Source organism: Arachis hypogaea, chromosome 17 (genome assembly GCF_003086295.3).
Source record: "Arachis hypogaea cultivar Tifrunner chromosome 17, arahy.Tifrunner.gnm2.J5K5, whole genome shotgun sequence".
NCBI classification, from domain to species: Eukaryota; Viridiplantae; Streptophyta; class Magnoliopsida; order Fabales; family Fabaceae; genus Arachis; species Arachis hypogaea.
In genome coordinates this window covers 7,069,769-7,088,212 of record NC_092052.1, presented here as the reverse complement: position 1 = coordinate 7,088,212, position 18,444 = coordinate 7,069,769, and the positions used below count along the sequence as shown (strand labels likewise).

The 18,444-nt window shown below is 28.9% G+C and overlaps 3 protein-coding genes across 3 annotated transcripts; 1 reads left to right on the top strand and 2 right to left on the bottom strand.

The window, feature by feature from the left end:
• The first annotated feature begins 4,357 nt into the window (after positions 1–4,357).
• On the top strand, positions 4,358–7,821 carry LOC112764738 (protein NRT1/ PTR FAMILY 6.4). The gene is made up of 5 exons (XM_025810500.3): positions 4,358–4,790; positions 4,896–5,016; positions 5,108–5,325; positions 5,435–5,982; positions 6,744–7,821. The coding sequence occupies exons 1-5, from the start codon at positions 4,788–4,790 to the stop codon at positions 7,618–7,620; spliced, it is 1,767 nt and encodes a 588-aa protein (XP_025666285.1). The 5' UTR covers positions 4,358–4,787; the 3' UTR covers positions 7,621–7,821.
• A 286-nt stretch (positions 7,822–8,107) lies between these two features.
• On the bottom strand, positions 8,108–9,596 carry LOC112764739 (uncharacterized). The gene is made up of 3 exons (XM_025810501.3): positions 9,461–9,596; positions 8,453–8,665; positions 8,108–8,359 (listed from the first exon to the last, which is right to left on the bottom strand). Exons 2-3 carry the CDS (start codon positions 8,642–8,644, stop codon positions 8,225–8,227), a joined length of 327 nt encoding a protein of 108 aa, XP_025666286.1. The 5' UTR covers positions 8,645–8,665; positions 9,461–9,596; the 3' UTR covers positions 8,108–8,224.
• A 1,081-nt stretch (positions 9,597–10,677) lies between these two features.
• On the bottom strand, positions 10,678–15,745 carry LOC112766993 (homeobox protein SHOOT MERISTEMLESS). Its single transcript, XM_025812879.3, has 5 exons — positions 15,439–15,745; positions 14,843–15,199; positions 14,476–14,728; positions 12,103–12,374; positions 10,678–11,152 (listed from the first exon to the last, which is right to left on the bottom strand). Exons 2-5 carry the CDS (start codon positions 15,158–15,160, stop codon positions 10,955–10,957), a joined length of 1,041 nt encoding a protein of 346 aa, XP_025668664.1. The 5' UTR covers positions 15,161–15,199; positions 15,439–15,745; the 3' UTR covers positions 10,678–10,954.
• Between the last annotated feature and the right edge of the window lie 2,699 nt (positions 15,746–18,444).

The following is an 18,444-nucleotide window of genomic DNA, read 5'->3' as shown; positions in this document are numbered from 1 at the left end:
CATAAAAGTAGGATATGAATGAAGTATGTTCTAGAGTTGCTATAGCTGTTCAAGATTTGTCTGACCAAAAAGAAAGTTGCCTAAAGATCTGGTATTTGGAGGGTAAAACACTAAAGTGCATGCAATAAATATTTTTCTAAGCATTATGCCATATGACATATGCCACAGACCCCACTACTCTTCACACGCCTATCATTTCAATTTGGACCAGCAAAAGTAGTTAAAATCAGAAATATACTCATTACTCATAAGCACTTTCAACAATCATGTAAACAAAGTTGTTTGGACACTAGAAATAATTTAACACGTCACCTAATTTATTTTGCTTCTCAAATTTACCATAATTCATCAATATATGATTATTGTATACGTGTGGGTGGTTCATTTATACATGTTGTAAAAATATTCAGGAAAATGATGAAAAGATAGAATCATTATCCTTTTGTCTCAAGATTTAGAATTTTTCGTAACGAATTGATTGTTGACTTTTGTCTTTATTAAAATAAGTTGAATACCATAAATATATGAAGCGACTGAGATTTCATTTCGAGTTTTGAATACCATAATGCATTATTAATTAGTTCTTATTAAATTTTATAATTGGTGTACATAATAAGATAAGATAATAATATAAAATATGATTTAAATTTTTTTAGTTAAAATTTAAACATTATATATACATATTTTAAGAAAAAAAATTATCTATACTCTTATCTAATTTTTTTAATAACTAACAAATCTATCTTATGCCATCTCCATATATAGAGATTAAATAGGTGTGTTTTTGAGTACCAATATATAATGGAGGTATAGACTTTTCGCAAGTACCATATCATATATGAATTTCTTCTACAAATACGTATTGTTATTGATCTATATTTAAATTACGTTGATATTATATTCTCTGAAATAAATCCGACAAAATCTAACATCAAGTACAGCGCCAATTCTGAAGTCCCATTTGGTCACGAAATTAACAAGTGGGTGTGGGGCTTTCAATATTTAGGGCCATTTGAACAATTATTGAAAATGATGATAAATAGTAATATAATATATGATGAGAAATTCTTAAGGGGAGTATGCACTGTGTGGCTAATTTTTTTTGGTTATGAAAGTAGAAGTGGTGATATATTTTAATATTGTAATTTTTGGTATTTTTTAAAATTGTGGAAAATATATAAATTAGAGGGTTCGATTTCTGTACTTCAAATTTTTTAATTTTTTAAACACAAATCGGACAGTCCGATTTATATACCTATAATAAATCGAACAGTCTAATTTCTACTTCTCTAGTTAAACGATTCCACATTTAAGTATAACCCTAACAATCCACATTTTAAAAAAATACCATTACCACTCCGATATTAAAAATAAAAATTTCGCTCTGTGTTTGTGTGCACATTAAATTATTATTATATAGCATCCAAACAAACAGTTAAAGTAGGACCCACAATGCATGATATGTGTGATTTATTACAAATGAGATTTTGGACGTTACATATGATGCATGCATGGCCCTACAAATTTGTTGGCAAAATCAAATTAAATCCCCTATGCCTAACTTTCGGAGTAATTTTAACTTGACCAAATAACACTAGTAAGCTTCCAATGCTGTCTATCATATTATATAATAGTAATAATAATAAATTTTACAATTTAGCCTCTGTCCTTTTTTTAACAAACGGCAAAGATAAGGGACACTAAATAATATACGTGCGTAAAGTTTTTTTTTTCTATTTTCTTCAAACTATATCTAATTCAAACTACATATAATTTTAAATAATATGATTATATCTATTTTCTATATATTAGTAGCAGCAATATTATTAAATTTAATTATTGTTATTATTATTATTTTGTTTATGATAAAGAAGAAAATAAGACGAAGAGGAGTAGTGTAGAATTGCGTATATATATATATATATATATATATATATATATATATATATTTGGAAATGCAATGTGGCTGAAGAATCTGAGAGACATTCTCTTGCAGTTATTCTCTTATTGGCTAAGCTAGTAGCCTATGCATATACGCAGCACACAACAATTTACGTAAATTAAAAAAATAATAATAATAAAGAGCTAGCTTACAATGATGATAAATGTGTTTCTTTGCCATGAATAATTTAAATCTTTTTTATTATACTTATTCAAAAGAATAACTGGTTATAAGAGATACAAAAATAGTTTACGGAACATAGGGGGAAATTCTGACCACAAAAAAGAAAAATAGATAATAAATAAGTAAATAAAAGAAGAAGAGGAGAAAAAGAAAAAGAAAAAGATTTATGGGAAAAAGACAGGACAGAACTATGATTTTTCTGACATAAATTAAAATATGTGAAAAATACCGAGTTTCAATCAAGATTTTCCCTGTCCACTAAAAATTATCTACTGATTTTTTTTTTAAATAATTTTTAGGAGAAGATTATTAGTGAAGAATTTTGAGCTCGGAACGAGAACTAATTAGCTAAGGTAATTAACTTTTTATGAGGAGTATTTAACTCAATAGAGTGTGTTTTTTTTTTTCTCTTTCTTAGTCTAAGATTAATGGTTACAATTTGTCAACGCAAATTGCCAGAACGCTTCAATTTGATAAGAGTTCACAATTTATGAACCAAACAAGATCATTAATTAAACCACGATGCTTTTAATTTGCTTAGTAGGAAAGCCAATAGAATGGATCAATAATAATGGACGGTATTACCAAATTTTTTGTTTTGAAAAATCAAAACCCTCTTTTAATTTTAGCGGCGCAAATTAAAGACTTCTTCCTCAAATTTATTAATTACTATTACTACTAACTAACAAATTTATTATGTTAATTATTTCCACCAACAAAATAATTAAAGTATTAAACCACAATGCTCTTAATTTGCTTTGTAGGAAAGCCAATATGATGTATGAATATTAATGAAAGGCATAACCAAGTCTCTGAGTCTGAAAAACTAAAACCCTCTTTTAATTTTAGCGGCGCAAATTAAAGGCTTTTTCCTGAACATATTAAGGGTTTATTTATAAGTTTATAAATTAAATTTTTTTTATTAAAAATATAAAAAAATTTAAGTTTTTAATGTATTTGTTTTGTATTTATTAAATAAATATTTAAAATATTTCACTAATAGTAAATTTATCAAGTACTTTTAGTAAAATACATATTAGCTAAATCTATTTATTAATTACTATTACTACTAAATAATAAAGTTTAATAATTTGTCTCTAGATAATCGTTTTCATAACTCATAATAGTTCACAATTCATCTTCTAATTATTATGTTTTACTAATTATAACATGTAATTTATTCTTCTAATAATTAACTCAAAAATAGAGTTGTAATATATATTGAAATGAAACATTTTAGTTATCTGATTCAATTTTCTTAAAAAATATTACTTGTATATGATTTTTTTTTTTAAATTATGTTATTTTTTTACAGCTATGTGAAATCTAATTACTTTAATTTATTTATTCGGTATATTTTAATAAAAATAAAAAAATGACTATAAATATATTATTTGTATATTATTTATTATGTATATTTAACTTTAACAATTTAATATTTACTTCTAAAATGGACTTATCTCTAGACTAAGATTTTTCATTCTTGTTAATAAAAGCATACTTTGTTGATCAAAGAATGAACACTCATTCACTCTCTCACTTTAAAATAACTTTATCTTAGATAAAGTTGATATCATGTGTTAGCTGCAGATTAATACACCTACATTCAATTATTCATCAATCATAACGCATGATCATTATGATTACTACATCAAGAAGAATAAATTGAAATTAGTAACACAAGATTTTTAAACAGAAATACTAGAACTTTAGAACATCTCTAATAGAGTATTTTTAAAGTATCATTTTTGGTACTTTAAAAAAATAAATTGATTTATAATTGAAATATGTATTGAAATTGATTTATAAAATAAAATTAGTATCACCTTAGAGATACGGTATCATTTTGATGAAGAACTAATAAAATTTTGACACTCGTATAATTATATTGATAAAATAATTAAAAATAATATAAAATTTTAAATAAACTAAAATTAAACATTAGAGGAGCAAGTTTTACTTTTAATTGTAAATCACTATTTATGACATGATCCTACAAATATTTTTGTAGGATCCAAAATAAAACTAAAATTAGAATTAGCATTAAAAATACTCTTAAATAATTGTATTAGTAATTAAAGATGGTTAAATTATTCATTTATTCTCTGACTAAAATTTGAATTTTTAATTTTGACTAAAAAAAATTCTGATTTTATCCCGGTTGATAGTTGGTGAATTAGAATTTTCCAAATTAAATCAGGTACAAAAACAAAGATAAATAAGAGTGAACAAGACTGAACAACAGGTATATTGATTATTGGTAATTAATGAAGCTACTAATAAGATGCCTTTTATTATAGGGAATCTATATGTATATATGATTCCACATTGTTCATGATAACCGTTACTTTAAGGTGGCAAGTTAAGAATGCAAATCCTATCACTTTTCAAGTCCTGTTACTTGTTATCAATAAGTCATGTATGGCCAAAGTAACACAGCTTTTATAGCCCTATATATGTAACTCCAAAACATAAGGACACAAAGTATATGCATATTCATTTCTCAATATCACATCAAAAAGTGGAGCCAAAAAATTATTGAGTTACCCTTCAGCATATAACATCTTATCAAAAGAAAAACATTTTTCACAGTTTTTCTTCTCTTCAATCATCTTGTTGGAGCTGAAATTTCATTGTAGGATTCTCTAACAAAGATAAAGACATGGTATATAGTAACTTGATTCTCAAGAATTTATGTCAGTAATTCAGTATAGTACCTTCATGATGGTTTAATTTCTATCTTTTTGCATCTTTCTACTTCTTATGATAGGTTCTTGCTGCAAACCATGGTGAGAAAGAAGGTTCTGAAGGCATTCCGGCACTCGATTTTCGAGGCTACCCGGCAGATAAGTCGAAAACCGGAGGATGGCTAGCAGCAGGGCTCATCTTAGGTACCTTTTTTTTTTCTTCTTTTTTTTCAATCCAAAGAAATTTGAGTCCTAATTTGAATTCTAAATTTGCATACTTTTTTTCACTATGCAGGAACTGAACTAGCTGAAAGAATATGTGTTATGGGAATATCTATGAACTTGGTGACATACTTGGTTGGAACTTTGAATCTTCCATCAGCAAAATCTGCTACAATATTGACCAATTTTATGGGAACTCTCAACCTTCTTGGCCTCCTTGGTGGCTTCTTAGCTGATGCAAAACTTGGCAGATACATTACTGTTGCTATATCTGCAACCATAGCTGCTCTGGTAACTTAGTTTCATGTTCAATTTCTTGTGTTATGGTTACAAGAACAATATATAATAATATCAAGTGTATTATTAACTAAAAATTCCACACTTTGTATAATTATTGCAGGGAGTGTGTTTGTTAACTGTGGCAACAGCCATTCCTTCAATGAGGCCTCCTCAATGCAATGAAGTAAGAAAACAACACCATGAATGCATTCAAGCCAGTGGAAAACAATTGGCTCTTCTATTTGTAGCACTTTACACCATAGCATTAGGTGGAGGAGGAATAAAATCCAATGTCTCCGGGTTTGGATCGGATCAGTTTGATACCACAGATCCTAAGGAGGAAAAGAAGATGATCTTTTTCTTCAATAGGTTCTACTTCTTCATCAGCATTGGATCCTTATTTGCTGTGGTGGTTCTTGTGTATATCCAAGATAATGTAGGAAGAAGTTGGGGATATGGAATCTCAGCAGGGACAATGGTTCTTGCTGTTGCTATTTTGCTTTGTGGAACACCATTCTATAGATTCAAGAGGCCTCAAGGTAGCCCTTTAACTGTTATATGGAGGGTTTTGATTTTGGCTTGGAACAAGAGGAATCTTTCTATGCCATCAGATCCTAGCTTTCTCAATGGCTACCATGAAGCTAATGTACCATATACAGAGAAATATAGGTATGCAATTACAGTTGTTTTAAATCGTTTTGAATAAGTTAACGTCGGATTTTTACGCGACTTAATCATGTGTGGTCTAAGATTAGACATGATTAAATCGTGTAAAATTTTGACATGAGGTTGTTTTTGCTTATATTGTTGTTCAATTATTGCACACCAATTAGAAAAGATTTGTATGATATAATGTCTGTGGTTGTGATAGACATAGTGGTTACTTTCATAATCACGGGACTATTAAAAACTTTTGTTTTTAAAAATTTAAATGTGTTGTGTTTTCATTGTCTTCTATGTGTTGTCCTTGTAGAAAAGGACATATTTTTCAATTTTTGATTGGCAAGTCATTAGATCAAATAAATAAATAAATAAAAAGAGGAATTTAAGTTGGAAAAAGAATTACACGTAGACAGAGCTTATTTGCACATCTGCATATGTGACCACTTTTTTTTCACACCTTGTAATCTTATGTCAAGCTAAGATTCATTACCACTTTAACTGTTTTCCTATTTGATGTAGATGTAAGATGTTTCTTAACTAAGTAGGTGAGTTTAACTTTTTGTTCTGTTGTTTTTTGTTCAATCCTTCTTAAATCTTTACAAATTATCAATCACTCTTAAAGCATAGTTGATTTTGGGTGAAAAGAAAAACTATATATTTCTACGTATTTTGAACAAAAATGAAAGATTTAAAGCTCTTGTGACAATGAGCTAAATTACAACCTTGAATCAAATTATGGATTTTAACTGCATGGCTCTGTTTAATAGGTTCCTTGACAAAGCTGCTATCCTAGATGAGAACTGTTCAAAAGATGAAAACAAGAACGATGTATGGTTAGTTTCAACAGTAACTGAGGTTGAGGAGGTTAAGATGGTAATTAAGCTCATCCCCATTTGGTCAACATGCATTCTCTTCTGGACAATTTATTCCCAAATGAACACCTTCACCATAGAGCAAGCTACATTCATGGACAGAAAAGTTTCTTCTTTTGTTGTCCCTTCAGGATCACTATCAGCTTTTCTCTTCATCACCATTCTCCTTTTCACTTCCCTGAACGAGAAACTCACCGTGCCATTGGCTCGGAAACTCACTCACAACACCCAAGGGCTCACAAGTCTTCAGAGGGTTGGAATTGGACTCGTTTTCTCCATCTGCGCCATGGTGGTTTCGGCAAACATTGAGAGAGAACGAAGGGAGAATGCTGTTAAGAATAACACTATTATAAGCGCGTTCTGGCTAGTCCCTCAGTTTTTTCTCGTAGGTGCCGGCGAAGCATTTGCCTATGTAGGACAACTCGAGTTTTTCATCAGGGAGGCACCGGAGAGGATGAAATCTCTCAGCACTGGTTTTTTTCTAACTACCCTCTCAATGGGGTTCTTTGTTAGCAGCTTATTGGTGTCAATAGTGGACAAGGTAACTAATAAAAAATGGCTCAAGAGCAACATGAACAAGGGCAAATTGGACTATTTCTATTGGATGCTGGCTATACTAGGAGCATTGAATTTCATACTCTTCGTTGTCTTGGCAATGAGGCATCAATACAAAGTTCAGAACAACATGAAGCCTAATAATGACAGTGGAGAAAAGGAACTGGTGAGTGCAAATGATGTGATCATTGGTGTTGATGGAAAGGAAGAAGCCTAGGGCATATATGTATATATTCTTTAAAATAGTTGGTCAATTTATTTGGCCCCATATGTATAGTGTGCAAGAACACCATGTTTTGTTAATTTGAGTGATTTGCAGAACATTTTTTGCACAATATTCGTTTGAACTATATCAATTTTCATATACTTTTATGTATTGTGAAATATATATCAAATGCTCAAGCTGCATTTTATGTTATGTTCCAAAAGTGATAATCATATAGAAAATGAATAAAACCATTGAACCCCTTTCTAGCCATGTTTCATACATACGAGGCATGAATTTGACTAATGTTAAAAAGACTACAAAATTGCGGTGAACACTCATATGCAGTTTTTTTCATGGGAAGTTGAAAGTTGAAAGCCGTTATATAATAATTTAGTCGAACATGTCAAATTATCTAATGGTTTTTAACCAGCAACTTCACATGAAGACAACTGTATGTGAATTTCCACCTATAGAGCTAAATAATTAAAACATGATCTTCAGAGTAAGGATTGATCCATTGAATCACTTGGTAACCAAAACCAAGCTTTTAACTTGCACATTGATAGTTTAAGTACCAAGATGATGATATCTCTAAAGAAAAACAGAAGCCTTATTATAAAGAACCAGTAGCTGATGAAGCTGGTTGATGACTAATTATCAATGGAGGACGCAGAGCCTGGTGCGCTTCTTCCTTCTGTTTGCGTGCCTTGTACATTTCCTCTGTCTCGATAACAACCAACCTCTTGACCTATATGGATTATGAAGCCTATCAATGTTAGCATACAGAGTAACAAGTGCATTTTGAAAAGAGAATGGACTCCTATAGAGATTAACTTAGAACCTGCTGGAGCATTCCCCTAACAGTAGGTGTGTTCCATCGCATGACAGTTCGATTGCATTTGCGCAGGCGTAGTGCTTCCAAAGTGCGTCTATGGAGCCTCCTGGTTCCAGGAATACCTCTCACCAGAGTTATATAAATATTGGGGCTCCAAGCAATCGGGACGCATGCCTTGTATGCCTTGAATGCGTTCATGACTTCAAGTTGACGTCAGAACTGCAATAAGTATGAATCAAGTGCATGTAACCGTTTCTTCTAACATGATCTCCAAATTTGACATTACAAGCATAAAGGTAGTTAAGTTACATTCAAACAAAACTTGAAGGCATTCAATTGATATAAGGGAAGAAAAAAAATGATTATTTTGAATTCGATTGTAATTATATCTCTTTAACTAGATAAAATGGCAGCTTAATTGGTTACAAATTCACACAAATAAGTAACAAAAATGTGCATAAAAGACTAGAATTTATCAAAATCATTCAAAAAACCTTAGTGCATATAGCATGAAAACCATAACAAATAACTAATTGGGTAATCAAGGATCAAGATCAATATAATTGACCAGGAAAACTACAATGCTATGAGTCCCCTTTTTTATTTAATTCCTTTAGATCCAGCAGGTTTGCAAATATGATATCAAATTAAAAAAAAAAATAGTTAATTTCCCTAATATAGTTTGCCAAAATGTGCTCTAATTAACAAACTAACATATATACAGATCCCAGCAATAATAGAACACAGAAGACAGAAGAGAGGAGGAAGAGGCTCGGAAAGGAGGCACATATAATAATTCTGCAGCTAATAGCACACTGAGAACTTGAGAATGTGATGAGTTTTGATCCACTGAGGACGAATTTTACTGAGATTTCATTACTGTAACCTATAATCTTCCAAGTTTTGATACAACTAATTGAAAAAAGACCCAAAATTTGCATTCATAAAGAAACCCTACCATCCGCATACAAAACTACATCGAACCTAGCATGGGGGAAAGAGAGAGAAACTGACCTGAAAGTTGAGTGGAGATGGCGATGGAGATGGAAGTAGCAGCACTAAGGTGCAAAGCTGGAAGTGGCAGCTGCATAACTCGTCTAGAAGAAGATGAACCCTGCTTTTCAAAGGTTGGGACAAGATTGTAAATTTCCGAAGACACAAGGGTACAATAGTCATAACGTACAATTTTGGAAAGAAACGAACAACTTTCTTTTTCGGTTTTTATAATAGATCGTAGTGACGAATCAGATTGGGCTGGACAAAAAAAGGGTATCTTTTGGCCCAATAACTAATAATAGTATAGGGTTTTTTTTTCTTTGGTTTAAAAAATACTTCTACAAATTCGTTTTTCTTACGAAAAATAAGATGAAAATTTATTCATACTAACTGTGATTATTTGGAATAAAAACAAACGTGCTCTTTTAAAAAAGAATTAATACATAACTACTCTTGAACATTTTTTTTGGTAATTAAAATGGGGCCTAAAAGCCCACTACTCTTTTTTATTCAAAAAGCCCACTACTTTTGAACATATAAAAGGATAAATTTTAGTTAAGGTATATATATATATGGACCATACTATAACTAGTGATGATGGGCCCATAGCAAATTACGCTGGATTTTGAAAGAGAATTGCTTCAAATGATGATGGTGTAATTTGTGGAGAAAGCTTGGATTCTAGATAGGTTAACTTTTAACACTGCTTTTAACTTATTATGGTATGAATTGCGCATAATCAATAGGTGAATTTTATAGTACCTATAATTTGATGCTTAACTTCTGTCTAACTTACTTTTTATAATAAATTTTGAATATTTAATAATTATTTACTTTTATACTTTTAAAATTAAATATTAATTTTTAATTCTTTTTAATAAATTAGACAAACACTTTTAAACACTATAATAATCACCTAATCAATAATATAATTTATCTGAGGAAGGTTTAAAAAACATGATAATACACTTACACTGTTAAGGTATGTAAACAAAACATACACCATAACATTTCCATCAAAACCCTAAATTGTTCAGCACGAGAGGCAATGCAAGCTTAGCTTCCATATGTTTTGATAATGATTTATTTCAAAAATCTCTCTTTATATTGGGATATAAATATAGCCTATTGTTTTCACTTTACTAAATTCTAATTATGCATGATAAATAATCATGCAAGACTATGGATCCTTTGACCTAGCAAGATAAATGTTAAAACAATTTCTACTTCTGCAATTGACTAATTAAATAAATAGATCATCATACAAATTAAAAGTCTCCTTAATGTTCCACAAAAAATTCAAGAGGCTATATAACTAACACTTCAAGAGATTGAAGGATACATATATATAATAGGGAAACTTGCATGCTTAGCTTCATAATTAAAGCAGCTTCAAGACCTAAGGTAACTTGAAATCTAAAAAGGGTTTCAGCTCAACAGTTAAAAGTTCATACAAGCTATAAATACTATATATTATACATATATAGCATATGCATTTGCATAGTTAAAAACTTAAAATAGAATAGGCATGGTATCCATGGGAAATGGCTTGCACATGATAGTTTCCATGTAGTGGTTAGTTGCATCCATAACAGCAAATTGCATGTCCTCAGAAGGCTTCCAATGGCGTTTCCTCTGATTGATGAACCAATTGTTTATCTGCTTCAAATCTAGCCCTGTTGATTCTGCTAGTGCCTGTTTCTGGGATTCCTGTATCAACATCACGCTTAATTATATTACTCTCGAATTTAATTTTGATACATTGACAGTGTAAACCATTTAAAAGTATTGTATCTGAATCTAAGCACATTATTACGTTTATTAATGTAGCAATTTATCTAAATAATTATTTGGAATAAAAGAGAGTATGTAATATGATCTCAAATAATGTTATATCTTCTTGCAAAGGAACATCAAGTAAAAAATGTGGCACATATCATTTAGTATACTATACCAAAAAATTTTTAGTGACAAATAAATGTAACAAATTTTTTAGTAAAAATTTCTCACAAAGAAAGAATTAAATTTTCATACTAGCTATACGAGTATAAAAAAGTTAGTTTTAGACAGACAATCAATAGTGTATTATACATAAGCTAAAATAACTACTTAAAAAGACATCAAATCGCATTGTATACACCATCACCAAATATTTTGTATCTACATCTCTATTCTCAATATCCATAAGGTTTAATTACTCCGTCGATCCCTATAGTTTTACCTAATTTTTAATTAATTAGATCCGTATACTTTTTTTTTCTTTTTAATTGGGTTCTATACCATATCAGATTTTGTAACTAAGTATCTACCGTGACAAAAACGTTGAAATTAACAGAATATTCTATTAAACTATACATAATATTCGGTTAAATGTTAGGCATATTCATTTTATTTAACAGAATATTCCGTTAATTCTAACGTTTTGTCATTTCAGGGACTTGATTACAAATTTTGATATCGTATAAGGACTCAATCAAAAAGAAAAAAAAAATATAGAGTCCTAATTAGTAAAACTATAGGGCCGACAAAGTAATTAAACCTATCCATAAACTATATATGTAGAGAGATGTAAAGATGTAAAATGGTTTATTCAAGTTATTAAGAAAGAAGTCACCAAAAAAAAAAAGTTATTAAGAAAGTTGTGACATATATACACATACCGAAGGATAAGGCCATTTGTAATGTCTGTTCCACCAATCAAGAAGCTGCTGGCGAGCTTCTTTTGGCAACTTTCCATTCTTTTTCTTCTTGAGAAACTCCTTCTTGAGTCCACCAAGATATCCACTGTACTTCTTCAGAAGCTGGATCTTTAGTTCCCTGTCTTCTTCAGCTTGACTTGTATCCATGTTCCTATTATTGTTGTTGTTCTCATCAAGCACATCAACCTCATTTTGTAGTAAAGATGATGATGATTCACTTTGATGATTAGTACCTTTCAAATAAAATTACCACAACAATATGGAATAATATTAAAAACCTTCAATAAATGTTGCAGGTAGAATATGTCACACCAAGTAATTAATTAAAATTGCATGCACTTGCTAGTCCCTATCATTATTGACTATATGTGTCTATATATATAGCATGACATATATCACAAAATATTATATCATTAGCCAAGGAAGACTATATATATATAATTTAATTTTCATTCACAAATCATGTGTAAAATAATTTTACATAAATATTTAATAGTAAATTGTCACATTATCAAAAATAACTAATTTGCAAATTTATTATTTAAAAAATTATCTGAATAAATGAATTTAATTAAATGATAGTGTAAAACTTTTTTAATATATAAATGTAAAATTTTGATACACATTTAATATGTACTCCAGATACACTCATTACTTTATTCAAGTATTTTTTTTAATATAATGACTAAATATTATAAAAAAAATGAGGGGTTAAGAATGTTCTTTAAAATTAAGCATGCTCTAGTATATCTGAAAGACGGTGCATTGTATTAGTTATGTAATTAAGTAGGAATTTTCCTTGAATTATCCAAAAACATCTAAGATTACCTAAAGATTATATGACAATCATTAATCATATGCCAAGAGTGGTCACCAAGTGGGGAAAAAATAAAAAAAAAAAATGTCAAAAGAGATTTGATTAGCATTTTCTTTATTAAGTTAAGTTAGACTTACATAACATGGCAAAAGTGACTTGCAAGTCTTCATTAAGAATGTCAACACTTACAAAAGACAATAACCTTTTGCTAAAAGCCTGATTAATGCATCTAATCAATGATCTAATCACACTTAGTCAATTTCAAAAAAGAAGCTATTGTTACATAAATAAATAAATAAATAAATAAAAACTATTCAAGACCATTGATAAATTAAAGTGCATACAGAAAGAGATGAAAAGAATGAAAAATAACCACACATAAAAAACAGTAGTGACAGATTCAATTAATTTGAGAAACTAACAAATTAAACTACTGCATAGGGAACAATTTGATAAAAGAAACACATGACAAGAGAAAACAAGACAAGAAGTTTCCTTTTTCTATCAACTACTCCTTAAAGGACTTTAATTTGACCAAGACAAAATCATTTACATATTTAAATGAAGTGAAGAAACAATTAAAAAGAAGAAATAAGCACTAATAACAATGGGGCAAACCATGACCAAACGAAAATTATGATGAATTGATCACTTAATTGGGAAGCATTAAGAATAAATTTTTCATCATTTGAATAATAACTAAAAAGGGGGAAAATACAATTTTTCAAACACATTGGACCCATTAAATAATTGATTCGAACTTTTAATCAAGTTCATGTAAAACTCTAATGACACTATTTATGATGAGAATGATCATTTGACTGGTATCCAACTCATTCAAGAGATATTCAAATGAACATTTTTAAATGAAAATATTATATATATCATCACAATCTATCATTTATTTTCGTAAACATTCTTTAGATATATATGAAACAATCATTTCCTATTTTCCTTAGTATTAATTTTTTTTCCCCAAGTGGTTTATATGTGTATATATATAATTATTACTTTTTCTATTTGCCAACAATTTTTAATATTTAACATTTAATACCAACTAATTTAATTATAAACTATGAAGGACACTTCTTCTGAAGATTCAATTCCCATGGCTAAATGGGCATAACTATCAAAGGAGGGTTAATTTCTAGGGTTTTCTTTTCTGTCTCTTTCTTTTCAATAGGTCACACATGATGATCATATATATTATCAAAGACAATAAAAAATAAAAAACCAGTCCAAACATTCCAAAATTGTCTTATTTAAGACTTTTTTTTTTTTTTTTTTTACCGAAAATATAGAGACTCGAATCCACATCCTCTTAATTGAGTATGGAGAGACTATACCATTTAAGCTATTGCTTCTTGGCTTATTTAAGACTTATTAATTATTAAGACTTATTAATTATTATTTTAAATAAAATAAATATATAATTATGGATGTTATGTTATGTAAAGAAACTTTAGATATTGTTTAATTAAAAGGGTAATTGAATTAATGAATGTTTATGGATATACCAAAATGTGGTGAAAGAGAAAGGGCCTTAAGCTGGGAATCAATTGTTGAGAAGAAGAGCATGGCTTCTTTGAAGGGTTTAGAAATCTCTTGCTCATATTTAATGAGCATCTCACAATATGCCTCCATGAACTGATCAAGCCCTGGATCTTCACCTATGCATGAATTACTATCTGATCTTCTTGATGATGATGATGATGAACACTTTCCACATAACTCCTCTAACCTACCCACCACTTCTGGAGGTGCTCCAACCTTTCATACCATCAAATTAAATTAATAATAATAACATTATGAGAAAAAAAGAACATATGTAGTTTGTTATAAGAATAGTATTGATATATTGATGATGATGATGATGATGATGACCTTCAAGCAATTAAGGTAAGAAGATAAGAGACGAGGGAAGAGAGGATGTGCCATGATCTTATCCCTAACTTGTAGACTACTACTTCCGGCGGCGTTGCTGTTGGTGTTTGTGGCGGTTTGTTGTTGTTGCTGGTGGTGGCTGGTATAGTTATGATGATGAGGCATGTTGAAGGTAGAAGGTGAAGAAGAAGAAGAATTGTTGGTGTTCTTGTTGATGACAGTAGCCATAATAGACGAAAGAAACTTATTACTATCACTACTCATCATGTTGTTGTTGTTGTTGTTGTTGGATTCGTCAATATTCATCATCATGTCCATTGAAGAAGTAGTAGCAGAAGCAGAAGAAGCTAAGAAACCCTACTCTCAATCAAACAAATCTTGCATCATCAGTTAACAATAAATAATAATAATAAGCAAACCATTTTCATTATAATAAAACAAATAATAATAATAATAAAATAATAGTAGGTGGCTTTTTGCTGCATATAATTGTGGGAGATCAGAGATCAGATAAGATGAGATCAGAAAGGACTCCCGCAAATGAAGGTTGAAACAAATTAATTATTTCAGTTTATTCCTACAAAAATCCAACATACCCTAAATTATGGACACCACCCGTGTTTTTTAAGGACTAGTTCTGTTGGCTCTGTCAATAAAAAAAGAAGAAAGAGTACTGGAGAGAGAAGGGGAGGAGGGGTTCATTGGAAAATGGATAGGAACAGAGAGGGGTGAACAGTGGGTTGTTTATATGACTGAGAGTTTGTGTTTTGTGAAGAGAGGAGGGTGCGGACAGAGAGGGGGGCTACAACACAGGGATAACGTGTGTCTCTGCAACAACACACTCAGTTTTCCTTCCCAATGAAATCACCATACATCTACATACATACTCATACACATACTCATTCATCTATGTCTTATGTCTTGTCTTGTGTGTGCTACAAGCTAGTCTTTGTTTAGATGGTGTTTGTTTCAGATAACACGATAGAGTTTAGATCCTCTAAATTTTAAATTTGTGTTTTAGAGGATAAAGTGTAATTTTTTATCTTTGAATAATTTTTATCTCATATTTATTCTTGGTCCCACTTATAAAATAAATAGTAAGAGATTACACTTTATTCTCTAAAGTAAAATTCAAACTTTAGAAAATTTAAATCCAACACGAATAAGATAAGATACTAAAAATAAGACATAAAAAATAAAAATACAAAATTTTGTGTTCCTGTATTTTATTTGATTATAAATTAGAACAAATTATAAAAATTTAATTTATTCTCATTTTTTTAAAAAATTTGAAAAAAAATATAATTATAAAAAATTAGCAAGAATAATAAAAGAAAAAGTGAAAAATAAATTGTGTCTCTTATAATATCTATGTGTCTTTTTTGTCGAGATAGATACAAAATATATTAATTTAGTGTCTAGAGACATAATATTTCTATTTATGTTTCATCTATCAAACATAGTTTTTTTCTCTGTCTCAGTGTCTCGTCTCTATAAACAAACACAAGGCTAACATTTTGGTGGAGAGACAGAGATAGAAAGACGGAGACTAAAAGACAGAGATTTAAATAAATCTTAATATTCTGTTTGGTGCAAAATAAGAGATAGAAATTGAAAGAAGAATTAAATTATAATTTAATTTGCACAAAGGATAAAATTGGAATTAATTAATTAAAATGAGAGTATTTTAGGTATAAAATGTTATTAAAGTTTCGGTCTCTATCTCTACAAATTTTAGTTCCCTGTGTCCTTACATTTTGGAAGTACTGAAATACTAAAATTTTGAAAATAGAAATAAAAATTTTAGTACCAATCTCTGAATTAACAAACATAATACTGAATTTCGATTTCTCAATTTCTGTCTCAATACTTCAAAACAAACGCTATAGATACGAAAAAAAGTGGTATCAGTATTATATTCTGTGAATTGAGATCGGAATTAAAATTTTAATTTTAAAATATAAAATTCTAATTCTTTTAATATTATAAATATAATATAATATTAAAATATAATTTAATTTTATATATTTTTATATTAAATATAATTTAATCTATTTTTTTAATTTTTGTTTTCTAATCTCTATCTGCTGGTCTTTATTTCAAACGCAGTTATAAAAGTCACAATCTCACACTATCTTAGTCTCAGGTTCCTTGCCTTGCATTGGTCTTTGGAATAGCACTGTTCATGTATGTGTACTACTACTGTTGATAGTTTGACAAATAGCATTTTTCATATAACTCATTTCTTGCAGACAACTACTCTACACATGTATTGCTCTTGCTATGTCACACTGTGCATGTTAATCATCTCATAATATGAACAAATTTCCTATGTCCATTCATTAATTTGATTTTCGAGCATTCTACTTGATAAACTTAATCCATAGTTTTAAAAACCATGAATCAATTTATAGGCTCTCTCACAAATTAAATTTGACCTATATTAAGTATCACATGAAATACTAACATTGTCAGTTAGGTTGTGCTTATTTTTTGGGATTAAAATTAAGATTATTGGAGGACTAAAATTATGTGTTGTGTTTAATGATTAAAGATTAAAATTTAAATTTAAATTTTGAGACACAAAAGTTCAATCTTTTTAGTATTTTTAGAAAGTAAAAATACAAAAAATTAAAATTTTTAGATACAAAAATTGAAATTATAATAATATTTTTTTAAATATTTTTATTTAATTTTAATTCTAAATATACTTTTCAATCTTCATATTTATTATAAATCAAACATAACAATGATACATAATTTAATTATATATATTTTACAGTAAATACAATACAAAAATTTAAGCCAAAACCAAAACTCCTTCATGAATCCACCAATGCATGTTTATATGTAGTTCGAACCAGTTTAGTTCGAATTATACACAAACACACGCACACACTAATTCGAACCAGCTTGGTTTGAATTACACACAAACACACGCACACACTAATTCGAACTAGCTTGGTTCGAATTACACACAGTAATTTATGGTATAATTCGAATAATGTTGTTAAAACATTAATAATTTATTAAAAAATTTTATTAAAAAATTTATTAAAAAATTAATAATTTAAAAATTAAAAAATATATATTTTATTTCATATGTTAAAAAAAGCTAACAAAATATTTAATTACGAGACTTCTTTAAAATATTAATGAGCTATCAATTCAAATTCCATACAATACTTTTCTGTCCATTTTTAATAGCTCATGAATATTTTTTAATAAATTTTTTTAATAAAATTTTTTAAATTATACTACAAAAAATATTTTATCCTATGCAAAACAATTTAAAAAAAATGGCTTATAAATGTTAAAAGTACTATGAAAATTTGTAATATTCTAATAACTTAGGTAAATACATGCATGTACTCAAATTTTAAATAAAATACTCTACATAGTCAATAATAATTTAGAAACGAAAGAAAATATTTTATTCCATACAAAATAATTAAAAAATATATTTTATTCTATACAAAATAATTTTAAAAAATGGCTTAAAAGATGTTATGAGTACTATAAAAGTTTGTAATATTCTAGTGATTTAGGTAAATACATGATAAAAATATTTTTTCTTTAATTTCTAAATTATTAGTGACTAT